This window comes from Folsomia candida, unplaced genomic scaffold (genome assembly GCF_002217175.1).
Source record: "Folsomia candida strain VU population unplaced genomic scaffold, ASM221717v1 Fcan01_Sc022, whole genome shotgun sequence".
Lineage (NCBI taxonomy): Eukaryota > Metazoa > Arthropoda > Collembola > Entomobryomorpha > Isotomidae > Folsomia > Folsomia candida.
Genome location: NW_019091214.1, coordinates 2,174,576 through 2,191,240, shown reverse-complemented (window position 1 = coordinate 2,191,240; position 16,665 = coordinate 2,174,576). Strand labels below are relative to the sequence as shown.

The 16,665-nt window shown below is 37.3% G+C and overlaps 3 protein-coding genes across 3 annotated transcripts; all 3 read right to left on the bottom strand.

The window, feature by feature from the left end:
- Positions 1-146: 146 nt before the first annotated feature.
- On the bottom strand, positions 147-4,279 carry LOC110858813 (cathepsin L1). The gene is made up of 7 exons (XM_022107701.2): positions 4,031-4,279; positions 1,910-1,963; positions 1,761-1,827; positions 1,383-1,685; positions 1,082-1,305; positions 887-999; positions 147-811 (listed from the first exon to the last, which is right to left on the bottom strand). Exons 1-7 carry the CDS (start codon positions 4,127-4,129, stop codon positions 667-669), a joined length of 1,005 nt encoding a protein of 334 aa, XP_021963393.1. The 5' UTR covers positions 4,130-4,279; the 3' UTR covers positions 147-666.
- Positions 4,280-6,218: 1,939 nt separating this feature from the next.
- On the bottom strand, positions 6,219-13,810 carry LOC110858744 (arf-GAP domain and FG repeat-containing protein 1). The gene is made up of 8 exons (XM_022107605.2): positions 13,436-13,810; positions 12,721-13,286; positions 12,019-12,112; positions 8,373-9,003; positions 7,905-8,258; positions 7,645-7,830; positions 7,472-7,573; positions 6,219-7,397 (listed from the first exon to the last, which is right to left on the bottom strand). Exons 2-8 carry the CDS (start codon positions 12,921-12,923, stop codon positions 7,234-7,236), a joined length of 1,734 nt encoding a protein of 577 aa, XP_021963297.1. The 5' UTR covers positions 12,924-13,286; positions 13,436-13,810; the 3' UTR covers positions 6,219-7,233.
- Positions 13,811-14,308: 498 nt separating this feature from the next.
- On the bottom strand, positions 14,309-16,626 carry LOC110858686 (NADH-ubiquinone oxidoreductase 49 kDa subunit). Its single transcript, XM_022107536.2, has 9 exons — positions 16,419-16,626; positions 16,173-16,320; positions 15,986-16,110; positions 15,752-15,912; positions 15,496-15,683; positions 15,143-15,426; positions 14,944-15,073; positions 14,774-14,870; positions 14,309-14,706 (listed from the first exon to the last, which is right to left on the bottom strand). The coding sequence occupies exons 1-9, from the start codon at positions 16,517-16,519 to the stop codon at positions 14,528-14,530; spliced, it is 1,413 nt and encodes a 470-aa protein (XP_021963228.1). The 5' UTR covers positions 16,520-16,626; the 3' UTR covers positions 14,309-14,527.
- Between the last annotated feature and the right edge of the window lie 39 nt (positions 16,627-16,665).

The window sequence follows — 16,665 nt, the reverse complement described above, 5'->3', positions numbered from 1 at the left end:
ACCACATACACCTCGCCGTAGCCAAACCACACGACTTCCTGTTTTCTTGTAATTATTTACTTTTCTCCTGCAACTGACAGACACGCGTATCCAGCCTGATTTTCTACTTGTAATTAATAATAATGAATGAGATTCGTTAACTTTGATAATTTTCCAAATCTTTATTTTCTTAGTAAATCTCATCTACACAAATCATTCATACCACACATAAAATCACACACAGAAATTAATTGAATCATAAAAAAAACAGACAGCTTAAATTGATAGTTGAGTATGTCTGATGGATAATTGAGCATCAATGACGACGTCCACCTTCTTAGAAAAGCAACAGAGAGAGAGAGAATCCGAATCCACAAAAATTCAGATAAGTGTAAAACTACTCGCTTTCATGTTATACGTAACATCACAAAGTTTGAAATTAAAATTATAAAATTACTTAACTAAATAATTATAATTTGTAATGTCATCTCATACGTAGAAATATTGTCGGGTGAGTAGAATAATTTAAAAAGGGTTGAGAATTAAGTTATTAATTAATAATTATCATTTTCTATCATCTACGTCGAACGAAATTATTCTAATTTTTATCAAAAGCTCGAAACGAAAAGAAAACTAGCGAGCGTTTTTTTTATCTTATGAAGGTGTTGTTCCTAACGTTCATGTCTTTTAGACGAGTGGGTAGCTGGCCTGAGTAGCCACGCCGCACTGATTCTCCTTGTTCCTCGCCATCTTGATGTACCCACCGTCGCCCCAGGTCGTTCCCCAGGAATTCTTTACCAACCAGTAGTCTTGACCGTCCTCGGTGCCATAGCTGAGAAAAAAGACGGACAAAAAAATTGGATACAATTTTTAAAATTCAAGTTGTCCACTTATAAATTTTTCTCACCCCACAACCAAAACGCCATGGTCCAACTCGCTCGAACTGCACTTCTTCTCTACGTAAACCCCGCTCGAGTAGAATTGGAAGGATTCGTGGGAAGCGTCAATGGCAATGGAGACCTAAAACATAAATCAAACCACAAATCAAATCAAAGCAACCACAAATACCCATTTCAACTAAAGTTTTCAAGAGTATACTTACTGGTCCGACAGAAGCTACGGCCTTCATCAGCTTATCTTCGTCGCCAGAGGGAATGTCGACGTAGCCGGTGTCATCGGCACCAGAGTCAATCTTCTTGTAGCGGCAGGTATCATCCTGAGCCTCGTAAGGGTAGCTCGACTCCGTGTCAATTCCTTTGTTCTTCTTAATGTAGAGGAAAGCGTTGTCCATCAAACCACCGTTGCAGCCCTCGTTACCCTCATTCCCTGTAGAAAAGAGGACATATCGTATCAAATTTTGAGAAAGTGAGTTAAAATTCTCTCAATTTTGAACTGCGACTCACTTGAGCAATCGATCAAATTTTGTTCCGAGAGTGACACGAGTTTTCCGGTCTTTCTAACGTGCTGTCCCTCAAGGGCTCCTGTGGCAGAGAAGGACCAGCATGATCCACACTGGCCTTGATCCTTGACAGGGGTGACGTATCCCTTCGTCCTCCAATCGACCTCTTTGGGGGCAGTGAAGTGCTCAGGGGTGAGGAACGTAGCGCCGAGGAGGAGGTGGAGCGACGAGTTGCGAAGGTCAGAGCGATATCCGTTCATTTTCTTGGCAAATTCGTGCGAGAGGAGATCACCATATTTGTTCATGGCTGGGAACCAGACAAAAAAAATTAGAAAATTACATCATTTAAATTTTAGAACAGTAGTAGTTTGCATTTGCATACCTAATTTGTAAGGGAGGTTTTGTTCCTTGTTGTACTTGGCGATGCGGTGTCGGTTCTCGAGGTAGATCTGTTTTTTTTCATAAAGTTTAAGTTAGTAATTTCTCTAATAACCAGATCACTAATTTTATGTAATATGACAAGTATTGTACCTTCATTCGGAAACGCTCCTCCACATCGTTATTGTACTCCTTCTTATGGTGTTTCTGGGAATGCAAAAAAAACGATTATGTAAAATAAACATGCAAAATAAAATTATGAAAATTCATATTCATCAAAGCATTTTATTGAACATGGAAAATTTTTCATGGAAGATATATTATAGATTTATTTATTATAAGTTTCCTCGTTTGCATACGAACAAAATCATGTAATTCTCTAACATCATCCATCTGAAGGAAGAACTTGGTAAAAGTTGACAAAGTCCAGCAAAATAAAATTTTTAGCAAATATAACATGATGCAACCACATGCATGAATTTTTCGCATTGTTGCTAATTTGAATATACTATTGAACTATTAAGCGAACTGCGTGACTAAAAATTGAATAAACTGCGATCTAATCAAATTATGCAAATCGTATACAAAAATCATGGACTAAAACTAATTGTATGATGATGGAGCAATAACGTCAACTTCGCAGTTAAAACTTTAAATGACTTTTACTCCTCAGAGTTCTTGGAAGATCAAAGTGCAAAAAAATAGACGAAATCCGAAACCACGCTACCCTACCCAGGAATTTGTTTAACATTTTGACCTTCAACTTTCAAATTTTATGACAATAATAACACCATTAGTCACTTGACGAATTGAATGACAACTGGTATTGTGGTTAGTTCGAGTTACAAAAATACATATGCTAGTGAATCATCATTCTTAATTGTCATTTGTCTCCAGAAAAAAATAATTGCTTATTTAGTTTTTACATCATAAGAAATAAGAATGTTACAGAATCACTCCTACCTTTCGTGTAAATTCGGATAAATTGCATGATTTCGGCGTTGAAATGCGATTTTACATATAAGGTAAATAATAAAACGGAACGCACAGATGAGAGTCTCATCATTGATTGTAACGAGTTTTGCAAATCTGTACTTTTATAGAGATGATCATTGCAAATTTCAACTTGTTTATACATGCAAAATTGCAATTTAACAGCAAAGTTCGTGATTCATTTCAAGCAGCAGTATGACTTGGCCAAAATAGAGCTGCAGGCAACGCAAGTCGCAAAAACATGATGCAAATCCGAGTGCAAATCTACCCATTCCATGCAAACCCTTGTTGCTAGTCGAAATGTGCTGCGATGTAATTTAATCATCTCCGTTCGTCATTACCATTTTGACTCAGAGTTCACCACTAAATAACAACCTACAAGTATTTTCCCCGTAATGAAATTATCAATTTGGAGCGATAATGACCATCACACTCTAAAGGAAAGAAGCTAAAACTTGAAACGGAGTAAAATATGATGCAATCCTTTAGTCCAGCTGTTGTTTAAGAAATATGCTATTTTTCAGAATCTATCTTTTAATAATTTATCTTTTATTGTTAGAAGAAAATGTCTTCATGATGATCTATCAGCTGATGGTCTCGTGACGTGACGAAAAAAAGTACAACGCAGCAGACAAGACAAGGAAATAAAATGGCATGGCTTGTTGCAAAAGATGAACCCACGCCATGTTCTGTGTATTCGCCAGAAATAAGTTCGTCGCAATTAGTTTGCATGAACTTCAGGACACAAGAAAAAAACACACAATTTGTGTCTGTCTTTATCCAGTGTATAAACCAGAGATTAAAAGTCGATGAAAAACAAAAACAAGTTGAGAAATGAATGACAATCTTAAGCATTTAAAATTATTAGTTAATGGCAAATACATCTTTTATCGACTCGTATAAATATGCGTGTAAATTGAGAAAGGTTGATAAGCTACATGTACATGTACTATATTTCTCTTCTTATCAGTAAAAGTTTAAGTTTTGACATAAAATTGGAAAGAAATTGAACTGCGAGGACAATGAAAATCCTTGTTCTTATCAATCACGGACATAATATGAACCAAGAAGAAGATCAAGCAGAATGACAAGTTTGACGAACGATGATAACGTCAGCCAAAAATCACTCATAAAAATAATCCCTCAACCTTTTTAAAGACTTACTGAAGCAAAAAATTTCAGAAAAAAACACAACCAATATCTCCCTAACCATTCATAACCCCACAACATTTTGCAAAAAAAACATTACAAATTTCAATATCAAATCGTATAATTCCTCACCTTGAACGCGTCCCACTCATCTTTCGCCAGTTCGGAGAGAGACAAGGCTTGCGCCACGGTCAGGACGGCAAAAAGGGCAAAAATAAGGCACAACTTCATCCTTATAACTTCTTCAAAAACCAGAAACGTTTAAGAAATGTAAGTACAAAAATTATTCTCAAGAACACAAATTGTGAGTTGTTTTCAGTCCGAGGAGCGAAGAGTGAGTGAAGTTGGGGAGTTGTGCAGGCAAAAAGTAAATGACGAACCAATGTTAAATAGCGTCGTTAGTTAATCGTCAATCGGCCTGCTGCTGGGGTGACTGGTGGTGATATTCAGTCGGACAAAGGAACAAAGACTTGCTTCATATGTATACTTTTATGTGCTTTTTTCGCATTTAAATACACCCAACGAACCAACCACGAATTTACTTATATGTAAATTTGTGTAAAGATTGACTCATTTTTCCTTCATCAGTTAGTCTCACGTGAAGAAAAGTATTGAAATAATCGATGTTTAATACTTGGAAACAAGGTACATTATGCAAATATATGTAGATGATACCAAGTAAGCGGAAAGTTTTTCCTGATTTAGGTTGTTATTTAGTGGTGAACTCTGAGTCAAAATCTCACCCCGAGAAATGAATTGTCTTATGTAAACCATGTCAAGTTTAGGTCCTTGTGAAAATATCATGCACTTATCTTTATATTCTTATTAACTTGATAAGAGGACAAATGTATAATAATAATAATAATAATAATATTTATTATACTGATTTATATGACCATGAGATACAGGTAACAATGATCAAGACTAAAGAAGGTAGCTCTAGCTTAACATTTCACTACAAATAAGCTACATGGCATGTTTCAACAGTTTACATCCTATCTAAGCCATTACTATTACCGTCTTTAATTGACGTCAAATCAATAATTTATCAATATAATTCTGTGTCAATTTCTTGTCAAATTGCGTCGCGTCTGGGGAAGAAATGGGTTAAAGTTTAAAAGGGTTTGTTTGCATGAAATAGTTAAATAAATATGCAAGTTAAATATACCAAGAAAATTTCCAGTTTGAAAATGTAATGTTTGTATTTCTGGTATGTTTATATGGATGTATTTATGAATGATGGATGGATAAGTCAGTATCACATGAGCATAGAACCACACGCATGTTTGAGGTTATACTTACAAAGAAAATAGCAAGATAAGAAGTTATCATTCCGTAAATAAATATGTACCGAGAACAAAAATGTGTATGCATTTCCTTCCTTTCTATTTGTTTAATGTATTGGTTGGTCTCTTTACATCTGTCACAAATTTTATGAGCGTCTCGTCTCGTCGTGTTGGATGAATTGGATGAATTGCATTGGCCGAGATTTGCTGGTGTTTGGTTAGTATCGCAATTTTTATTAAACTTTATATGCTACATGTGCTACTAGTTATTTCTAGTTTGTACCGGACCAGATGGATGGACATTCGAAGAGGAGCTGGTTAAAAATTGTGATAAAAATGGCGAGGGGTAAAAATTGGCTAACCAAAAACCAGTCTAATGCTAAGTAAATGCTTGCAAATATAGTTAAACGATGAATGTGAATCTTTTTTGTATCTTACTTGACCAGTCTTCTCATATTCTCATTTCTGATAAAAGTACGTGCTTTTGGCTAACAGCTATGCTGTGCAATGATGATAAATATGTAGTTAAACGAGGCAGAGGATATAATTATTGCTAAAGTTAAAAATTTTGCTTTAGCAGCTGGTGGTCAATTAATCAATTTTTCATGGAGGGATGTTTATATATTTATATGAACGTATTTATTAATGGGGCTACGTGCCTGATTAATTACTATTCTTTTTTTAGATAAGCCGAAACGATGAGATCATTCATTTCCCATTCTATATAATTGTCGCCATTTTATTCGTAAAGCGCTTTACGAATGAAAGTGGTGCCTGAATTTATACTGCGTCTGTTTCTCAACCAGAAATAAATTTACAAGGAACATGTAAAATATGAAGTGAATCTTAGGATGTGAATCTTAGGCTGTGAATCTTAGGCTGACGTAAATGTGATTAAAATTCGGTATGTCAAGTTATATGCACGCGTAAGGTTCGTTAAAATGCATATGAATTGAATTATTGAATTCTCTACCAAGACATTTTTCACTGGAAGCTTTAGCACGCCAATAAAACACGACTGTCCCACATTGTAGTTGACAAATTATTTTTTAAATTAATTTTATTCGAATCAATCATCATCACATTCACATCCGCTCCAATCCGAAATCTCCAATCCAAATCATAATAAATCTAATTAAATTTATTTCCAACTTTAATTACCAAGTTAGGAAATTAATTAATTACACTTTTAGTTACGGGAGAACAAGGCTTCCAGTTTTTTTAGAACAGGTACAACTTTCACACAAGTTTTGATAACCGCACGCTTTCTCAAAAACCTCCATCCCTTCCTTTCTACAAGTAATAAACAATAGTAGCATCTACATAATAATAAGTATTTAAATAATCATAGTTAATTGATTAATTAAGTAATCATTCATCGAATAGTCATAATAATAATCTGACATTAAATCATCACCCAAATTATGGTTACGTCAAGAAGACGAAACCTTCTACATAAATGCGAGATCTCAAAACTATCTAAATTATATATCAGAACGAAAAAAAAACATAACAAAAAAACCGAACCAGACTTATCTCACAGATTATAATAAAGTTTAACGCATCGTCATCGCAATCACCATGATAAATTCCCACCCCACCCACACAACTATAAACTAATGATAATAGGGTCTGGTCAGCACAGTATTAAATGGGGGATTTGTTAATCCGGAGATGAGATTAGATTTCGATTTCTCTCTGCCTAATGGAAGATAAGGTGAAAACGTCATATAATATGTGGAACTATACGCTATCTTCACTACCGGAACCGGAAGAGTTTTCTTGTTCCAAGTATAATTCCAAGACGGAGAAAAATTAACACTAATCTGAATTAATTTTCATCTAACTCTATCTAACAATAAACTTCTACCTAATCGGAGAGAAAGTCAGCCTTACTTAATAAAATATGGCAACAATTATATAACAATTTATATAATAATAATTATAAGTTAACGTCTCGTCGTTCGTGAATCATTGGTGAGGAGAGATTTCGTTTTGCAGATTGGTCAGACAGATTCATTTTTAGTGGGGTTTCCACTAAACTTTTTTTTAGAGGAAGGGGTTATGGGGATTTGAGCTGGGCGCAGTCGTGGCTGTGGTGGCAAATGGGTTAAACATTTGAGACGATGAAGATGGACCAAACTGATGTTGAGAGTGACCACTAAAGAGAAAGTTTCCTTGATGACCTTGACTAGGGGGACCGGACCAAGAGGCTGGAGAAATAAAAAGCACAATTTGATATAATAATAATAACTTGGTGACATTTTTGTCAATTCTAATTTCTTACACGTGGCGGGCGAGGATGATACTCCCACAACTGCGGCGAATGGATTCATCGTGGGGGGAGTCGGACCGGCACCCCAGCCAGAACTGTTGGGTGATGTCCCAACTGTAAAGTAAGGTAAACATGATAAGTCAGGGTTGTTAATTTTATTTAAAAATTTATTACTGCATGCTTACACATTGAGAATGGATTCGGTTGCTGGTTGTGACCGGGCGAGACGAGGGATGACCACCCATTGTTTCCTGAGGAGGACAAATTGGCAGGCATCGAGGTGGAATTGCTCAGTCCGGTGTGATGTGTGTTGTTTGATGTTCCGTTAGTTTGGGGTGTCGTATTTTTTGCAATTTCGCCAGAGTCACTTCCTATTTGCAGAGCGAAGCAAACCTTATAAATCTAGATGAATTACTTAATAATTAATTATACACGAGTCACTAACCTTGTTTAAATATTTCGTCCAAATCTTTCAATGCAGCGTATCTATCGCCCGCACTTCCTCCTCCAGTGCCATTTTGTCCATAGTGACCATTATTCAGATCGTTGTTTAAATTTCCTCCATTTTGATTTTGGTGAGAGATTGGAAGCAGAGGTTTATCAAAGGTGGCAAATCCACCAAAATTTATAGAATTATCACCTCCATTTAGCACAATGTTGCTCGGCTTGTTGCGGCTTATGCTGTGATTCTTGCTGTGATTTGATGAATTCGAGAAGGGGTCGAAATTCGGGGAGGACACGCTCCCATTTTCTGGGGAAGAAAATGCTTCATCGAAATTGGCAAAGTTTGCATTGAAACCTGAATCAAAATAGATTTAAAAAATATTTAAACTCAATTCTACCTAAGATAAGTATTCAATGATTCTATACAAAATATATAATCCAAAATATGTTAAAAAAATATTATTATTACCATTTGTAGCAGCCCCTCCATCACCTACTGCCCAAGGATCTTTATTACTACTACTACTGCTCCCATTCTGTAGTTGGTGGTTTGTGTTGATTATTTTATCATCATGCTGTTGGACCACGGGATTGGACAGGTTGTTGATAAAGTTAATGGGCTGCAGGGGGAGGAGGGACGAGAGGGGCTTTATATCCGGTAACGTCTGTGAGTTGACCAGCCTTGACGAAGGTGTTCCTCCACCTGCTCCATTGTGATGTGCACCCAGACCGGAAGCGGAGATGAGGGAGGCGTTATTCCGCAAGTTGTTCATGATAGGACTGGGAGCGTTGTTACCGTTGGCGCTGGTATGGACACCCTGTGAGAGGGATGAACCGGACGAAGCGGAAGAAAGGGAGGGTGATCTATTCGAAACGGAAGAGCCCGAAGATGATCCCCCGGAGAGTGAGAATGACGCCACGTCATTGTTATGCAGGTCTGGGATTTTCGAGGGGTCGAGGTAATACCTCTTCTGTTCGTACTTTGCGGACATGTGGCTCTTTAACGTGTTCTTTTTATCACTGTCCGTCTCTGTGGTGGCAGAAGAGGCGAGATTGGAATCGCGAGATGTGTACGTGGCCAGCCAAACTTTCCGACAGTACTGAAACACAAAACCACCATTTAATTTCGAGTTAATACATAATTATTATTCAAATTGCATCATTTTCTTAATTTTGTGTCAAATCCGTAATCATTAAGTTCTTAGAATTATCATCATCGCCACCCAATTTGTTACTGACTGAGTGAGAGCATGGCATGGCATGGCATGAGTTATCATCAAATTCATTATGCATGTTATCATTCTTCTCCTTAGCACGAAATATTTGCTGCTTTTGGACTTCGGCGAATTTCTTATCATCGTATTTGCAAAAGGAATTTACATCAGTGTTGAACCGACGTCAAGAAGTAGCGAGAGATAATCCAGGATTGTAATATAGTAGAACAATTTATGCTGAGCTTGCGTCTCTTCTTCTGCAATTTTACAAGACCAGACGTGACGTGAATTTCTCTCTTTTTTGGCCAAACAAAAATAACCAACTGGACTAAACACGGCTTAATTAAGCGACGACGACGAACCACACCACTGCATGCAATAGTAATTAAATTAATTATTAATGCGGACCAACTGGACACAGAGCAGGCAGCCAGAGAGATGTGGTATCTGCTCGACATTGCATAAATCATGATGATGATACCAAACCAACTCGCAACAACCACGGGACAACAAGACTCTCAATTCTTTCCTTCTATTACGCAAAAACTACTCGAGATTCAACAACAAGAGCATCATTGCCAATACCAATACCAAAACCAAACCACGCCACAGAGAGATGAACCAAGTTCAACAACTAACTTTTAACCTGACATGAGAGACGACTATTCTCTCGTGGTGCCAGAAAGGAGAAGACCATACGCTTTTAACGTGGCATTGTATCACGTGGTTTTTTGTTTGAATTGTTGTGTCTCAACTTTCCCTTCCTCCATGTATTCAAATGGCGATTTTGAAAAATGTTCACCGCCTTTCGTTTTTAACAATATGAAGATATTAATGCACCTAAAAATCGGTAATTTTTAGGCTTACATAGTTAGGAGATAAAAATTTTGATTTTTTTCTTCAATGAGGAAATATTTAAATTTTATTGATTATTTTTCATCTATTTTATATTTATCTTCTTGTTGAAGAAAAAAATCAAAATTTTTATCTCCTAACTATGTAAGCCTAAAAATTACCGATTTTTAGGTGCATTAATATCTTCATATTGTTAAAAACGAAAGGCGGTGAACATTTTTCAAAATCGCCATTTGAATACATGGAGGAAGGGAAAGTTGAGACACAACAATTCAAACAAAAAACCCCGCATCAGCCAGCATGCTATTCCGCCTTAACTCCTTCTTTTCCAAAGGAATGGATTTAATATGAAACGTGATGTCCATAGTTTGACATTTCATCTATCTCAGCAAAACTTTTCTGGTAAAAAAGAGTAGTCGCGTATACACATAAAAACTACGCAGTCCATTCCACTCCTCAATGGAAAGAAGAACGAATAATGTCGGCCACGAGTGAGACCAAGTAATTAATTGAATTAATTAAGAGATAAAACTGGGCGACAATGACACAAAGGCGACGATATGGCGTGGCGCAGTTGTTTTTTCATCTGGCATGATGTTAATCTTTCCTATATAAAAATTAATTGAGATTTGATTGCTTTTGGGATTTGTCACGGACGCAATTCATACTTTCACCCATCGTTCGTCGTCTCATCTCCTTTTAAGTGTCAATTAATAATTAATTACAATTGTTTTTTCTTAGTGAGGCAAAATACTTAGCAACGAAAAAACACTAAGTATGCAGTTACTCACGTTAAAAAAAGTGACATTTTACGATAACTTAGCCATTTCTCAACCGATTTTGATGAAATTTTGCACCGGTCATTCTGACTCAATTCGAAAACGATTTGCTATTGGACTTAGCGATTGATTGATTTTTACTCGACTTATTAACGAAAATGTACCCCTGGTAACACATTTTGATTTTTAACTAATTACTGGAGAATCAGGGGTAGTTTTCTGATGGCAAAATTTTAGATAAACTCACTCTGGATTTTTTAAGCCAAATATGACCAAAATCGGTCAAGAATTAACTGCGTAATGATTTTTCTTAGTGAGGTAAATTCCTAGCAACAAAAAATTCACTAACTATGCATTCACCCCCCGCCAACAAAGTGACTGCAGGATAACTCATGCAAAGATTTTCATCTTCAACTGATTTTGATTAAATTACACGTATCATCATTACGCAATGGTTATTGAACTCGCTTTTGTAGTTTTAAGTTTTACAGCCAAAAATGTGATCTTAGTAACGTATTTTCATTTATGGTTGATTTATAGAACAGCTAAGAAAGTTTTCAAACCCCATCAATTATAAAGTATTTTTTCTGTAAATTTTAAGATAAGGAGAGTCAAAATCGGTTAAGAAACCGCTACAATATTCCATTTAGAAACTTGGTAGCCACGCAAAGCATTTAAATAGCTGACAACAAATGCTATGCTAACGCTAAATTTGAGGAATTCGTGGTGTTTATTATGTAAATCACTCAATTACAAGTATTAAGTAAACAAGGTCCTAAAAAAAGAGGAAATCTTAGTGAGGTGGTGCAGTTACAACTAATAAATAAAATTAGATTGCAGAATTTTTGCATCACCGCTCTCGGTGCCATTTTTACTATAAACTTTGCTTGTATATACGTGAATTCTTGATTTTACTGAGTAAATTGAGACTTCAAGAAGATGTTTTTGCTAGAAATTTTGCGAGAATTGGGCTAAATTTACTGAGATAAAATATAATTGATAAACTATTGTGAACTATATACGGATTTGTTTTAAAAAGTTCTAAAAAGCTAATCTATAATTTCCCTTATTAATTTGGATATTCTATTATTCTTACGAACAGACCAAATAAATATTTTAAATGATTATTGCTTCCAGAAAAAATTGTACCAAGAGCGGTGATGCAAAAATTCTGCAATCTAATTTTATTTATTAGTTGTAACTGCACCACCTCACTAAGATTTCCTCTTTTTTTAGGACCTTGTTTATTAGCTAGATAGTTAAATACCTCATTTCCTCTCGTCCTCAAAAACTGGATCTCGTCGGGAGTAAAGGTGGCCATCGAGATGGATTTGACTCGGTGTGGTGGCGTTATTCCTCGCCTGTCGAGAAGAGAAAATGAAAATTTAGTTAAATGTAATTAAACTTAAATATGGTTAAAAATAATGTGTAATAGGGGCATCATAATTATTAAATATTAAAAAACCATTAAGACAAAGAATTGCAGCATTACGTAATCATACAAAAAAGCAATTAAATGAGTGAGTCATATTCATTTTCCTTCTTGGGTGAATGTGAATGTGGGTACATATTTATATATTTGCATAATTTGGGTGGGCTGGGTTTAAAAAGAATGATAAAAACAGGACAAAAGAATACAATTAAAAATTAAGAATGTGACGACATGGAGTGGATTGATGTTATTGATAGTAGCGTTTCTGTCGGATTAATTCATCATTTTATACTGGATTTGACGCCATAAAACGGAACAGGAAATGATGACATCACAAATAATAAGCTCTGAACATTATTCGTCCAGCGAACTTGATGAATGTATAACTTAAATTCGTCCAATTCGACAGATTACGCCACAAAAATCGCCATCCGCCCACGCCACATCATATCTACGCCCGACGCCCACACACATTCTCGTCCTTGTTATATTTCGCCACCCCATTTTCCACTAGAACTGGCCTGTCGGTTTACTTACAACAGTCCTGAGCAGGTCATGCAAATAAAGGATCCGATCGTAACGTCGACATAGGTCGGCCCTCTTTGCGAACACTCGAAACAATGGCGATTTCCCTGCAGCTGGACCAACTCGCGGAGGGTCTTCATATGCGACTCATCCACCAATTTGGCAGCTCCAGAAGATGAGGATGATGTTATCCGACTGCTCGTTTTTGACGACATCGTTATTGATAAATTTATTTTGCCAATTTAATCGCCAACTTTTTCACTATACAGTCGCACAACTTAACTTCGTTTTTAGCTTCAAAGTAACGTATACATATATATATATAAGCACTCTCCACCAGATTGGAATTAACAATGATAATTTGTTATTCGATACTTGGACGATATCGATCGATAAGAAAGAGAAAGACGGCGCACGAAACAAAACCAATGTCACAATGTCAATACTACCAAACTCCCTACAAACAACTGGATGGATAAGAGTCACCACACAGCTCAGATAAGCCCCTCCTTATCAGCATCAGTCGCACAACAAATCCTTCCCTATAATAGATCTCCTTCCACCTTCCAAGTGATTAACTGTAAAAAGTAAAAACAACTCCCGTCAAAATAAATAAAAATAAATAAAACATTTCCCATTTCACTTTCTTTTCATTATATTTTTAAATAATACTTAACCCTTCATTCATCATTACCTGACTGACTAACTGAATAAATAATTAACTCACCTCTACTAATTACACACACCAATTCGTCACCTTTCCTTTTCCTTCCGTCGTCGTCCCCCCACCAAAAAAACTACTATTCCACTTTATTAACCAACTGTTCAATTAAGCGCACAAAAATATTTAATTTGTGGTTTCAGTTAAATTTAACAACAGACTCGAATTCCACTTGTTGTTTGTGGTCTCTCTCTCTTCTCGGCTGGCAATAAACGAAGTCAGACCAGGCAGGCGGATGTGTTGCTGAATGCAACGGGTTCTTTCTTCTATACCAAAATGAGACCTCGTTCTCAATAGCTTAGCATATAGATTCATATGAGTTTCAATCTCATCTTCACCACCAAACTCTTACACTTCAATGAAGTGACTTCATAATAAAGCAGTTGGACTGAGCTACGAGCTACACGATTCCCAATGCATCTCGCATCTCTCGTCGTTATTTTATCACCTCGTTCGTCGTCGTCGTCTTTTTTAACAGAGTGCGAAGAAGAAGAATTCCCAACCACCACTTATGATTAGACGCTTATTACATTACCAGGCGAATGATACCAAACTAACCAACAGCCACATAGTCATGATACCAACCAACCCTTTGTTGCTGCTAAGAAGTGAATTACTTACATGGTGTATGCAAATGTGTATGTACATATTTCGTTTATGCACAAGAGGGAAGAAGCCACTACAACTAATAGTTGTTGCGGCTCTCTTCGTATTAGGAGAGAAGGTTGGCATAATTTGGCAAGTCAGGAATAAACAAGTCGTAAATAGAAGGAAGGGAAAGGACACGGTATTTGCATGACGGGAACGGGACTCGTGATGTTGGAAATGGTTTGACTTTTGGGAATTTGCAAATTTTAGAAACTGGATAGAATTTAAGACTTGTTTTGTCAAACATTTTTTACAATTTTTAATACATTTTTTACTCAGCTACATAATAATTACAGTTAAGACTTGTTAACAAGAAGTTAAGCAAGTCGATCGTCGCCCGTCACAATTATGTTGTCAGTTATGATGCGGCGATCGACTCACTTTTCTGTGAGGTGACGATGGCTCAAAATAATATAGCTTAGATATCTAATTGTCGCCCCTGTCTTATTATTAGCGATCAATTTCACCAAAGACGACGTCCAGCGTTCCAATAATGGCTACGATATCGGCCAACATATGTTTCGGACCGAGTTTTTGTAAAGCGGCTAAATGTGCGAAACCAGGGGCCTTAATTTTACACCGGTACGGTTTCGAGCCGCCATCTGAGACTAGGTAGACGCCAAATTCGCCTAATAAAAATTAAATAACAAATCAGTCAAATAATCCGAGATAACATATCTACGTTTGCATATGTACCTTTTGGAGCTTCGATGGCCGTATAAGTGGACCCCGGTGGGACTGTGTAGCCTTGCGAGAACAATTTAAAGTGATGAATCAACGCCTCCATGGATGTCTATCGGATCAGGCCAATTAAATTAATTATTAGTTTTAAATCATGACGAGTATTCAAAATTCCAATATAGCACCTTCATTTCTGCCCGACTTGGCGTGCTAATTTTTGCATCGTCTGTTTTCACCGCTCCTTCCGGCATCTGATTTAAGCATTGTTCGATAATACGAAGGGATTGACGCATTTCCTCAATACGGATTAAATATCTGGAAATACCAATTTATATTAAGAAAATATACACCGACCAAAAAATAAACGAGATGACTCTCTCTAACCGATCGTAGCAGTCGCCCTTTGTGCCAATGGGGACGTCAAAGTCGACAAGGTGATAGGCATCGTATGGTTGCGTTTTTCTCAAGTCCCACTTAATTCCCGAGCCACGCAGCATGACACCTGAAAAGCCGTAGTTGAGCGCCTCCTCCGCCGTCACGATTCCAATGTCAATCGTTCTCTGCTTCCAGATTCGATTCGCCGTCAGTACGTCCTCCACCTCGTCCAACCGTTCGGCAAACTTGGTAGAAAACTCGTAAATGTCGTCCATCAGACCAAGTGGCATGTCCTAAACAACAACACATTTACTAATTAGTATGCATGGCACTTATGGTTCCTAGCGTATATAATTTCTCACCAGAGAAACACCTCCAGGACGGACGTACGCGGCGTGCATTCTCGCACCGGAGACGCGTTCGTAAAACTCCATCATTTTCTCGCGCTCCTCGAATAACCAGAAGAAGGGGGTGAGGGCTCCAATATCCAGGGCGTGCGTCCCCACGGCCATGATGTGATTCAATATACGTGTAATCTCGGCAAACAAGACTGCAGAGAGAGAAGAGGAGTTATATCAAAATTGCATTGCATTGGGACCGTATTTAATTATTATTCACCTCGGATGTACTTTGCCCTGATGGGGACATCAATGTTAAGAAGTTTCTCCACCGCGAGGGAGTAGCACTGCTCGTTGCACATCATAGAAACGTAGTCCAGCCGGTCAAAGTAGGGTAGCGCTTGTGTATACGTCTTGTACTCGATAAGCTTCTCAGTTCCTCTGCAATTAGTAAAATAAATTACAGGGATATACACTTATTTCACAATGTGATGATAAAGCTAGCCCTACACACCTGTGAAGTAGACCAATGTGTGGATCCGCCCTGACCACGGTTTCACCCTCGAGTTCGAGAACGAGACGCAATACGCCGTGAGCTGCGGGATGTTGTGGGCCAAAATTTAATGTCAAGTTCTTCACCTACAGTTAATTATTATTAGCAAATGAATATATCCAAATAAGTGCTTTTATTAAAGAATTACCTTCTTTTCAATTTCCGGACGATTCTCAGACAACATAAGGATATGTTTCCACTGTTCGTGACCCGGATTCCAGAGGTAAGGACCTTTCATTTCTTGCAAGTCTTTTTCCTCGGGGTACCATCGGGCAGCGGAGCGGTTGGGAGTCCGACTAGACCAATTAATTAATTACAAAACAATTAACAAATTAACCAAATTAGTTTGAAAGTTGAAAGTCAGAAAACAAAGTTGTCCTCTACTTCCACTTACTCAAGCAAAACACTCCCAGATGGTTCGAGCAAACCACAACTTTTCTTCAACGCTGAGCCAACAATCTTCTGGCGTAAACCGGAAACCAGAACGGACGCCATCCCGTCACTTGTGCCAATTAGCAATTGAATTTACCAAAATCAAAATTTTGAGAATTTTTAACTGAGCTGTTTTTATTCGGCTGCTCAGCCTTAAATTGAGACTCGTGCCTGAATTTACCAGGCAGGATTTAGCCTTCCTCCAAAAG

What these genes read in the sequence shown, in the direction of transcription:
- LOC110858813 (XM_022107701.2), bottom strand. Translation starts at nt 4,129, where the DNA reads ATGAAGTTGTGCCTTATTTTTGCCCTTTTTGCCGTCCTGACCGTGGCG. An exon ending in AGGAGCGTTTCCGAATGAAG is followed by an intron (nt 1,828 to 1,909) that starts GTACAATACTTG and finishes GAAAAAAAACAG; the next exon opens with ATCTACCTCGAGAACCGACA. An exon ending in CCGTAGCTTCTGTCGGACCA is followed by an intron (nt 1,000 to 1,081) that starts GTAAGTATACTC and finishes TTTATGTTTTAG; the next exon opens with GTCTCCATTGCCATTGACGC.
- LOC110858744 (XM_022107605.2), bottom strand. Translation starts at nt 12,923, where the DNA reads ATGTCGTCAAAAACGAGCAGTCGGATAACATCATCCTCATCTTCTGGA. An exon ending in ATGACCTGCTCAGGACTGTT is followed by an intron (nt 12,113 to 12,720) that starts GTAAGTAAACCG and finishes TCTTCTCGACAG; the next exon opens with GCGAGGAATAACGCCACCAC. An exon ending in TGAGGACGAGAGGAAATGAG is followed by an intron (nt 9,004 to 12,018) that starts GTATTTAACTAT and finishes TTTGTGTTTCAG; the next exon opens with TACTGTCGGAAAGTTTGGCT.
- LOC110858686 (XM_022107536.2), bottom strand. Translation starts at nt 16,519, where the DNA reads ATGGCGTCCGTTCTGGTTTCCGGTTTACGCCAGAAGATTGTTGGCTCA. An exon ending in CAGGGCAAAGTACATCCGAG is followed by an intron (nt 15,684 to 15,751) that starts GTGAATAATAAT and finishes CTCTCTCTGCAG; the next exon opens with TCTTGTTTGCCGAGATTACA. An exon ending in CAAGTCGGGCAGAAATGAAG is followed by an intron (nt 14,871 to 14,943) that starts GTGCTATATTGG and finishes CTGATCCGATAG; the next exon opens with ACATCCATGGAGGCGTTGAT.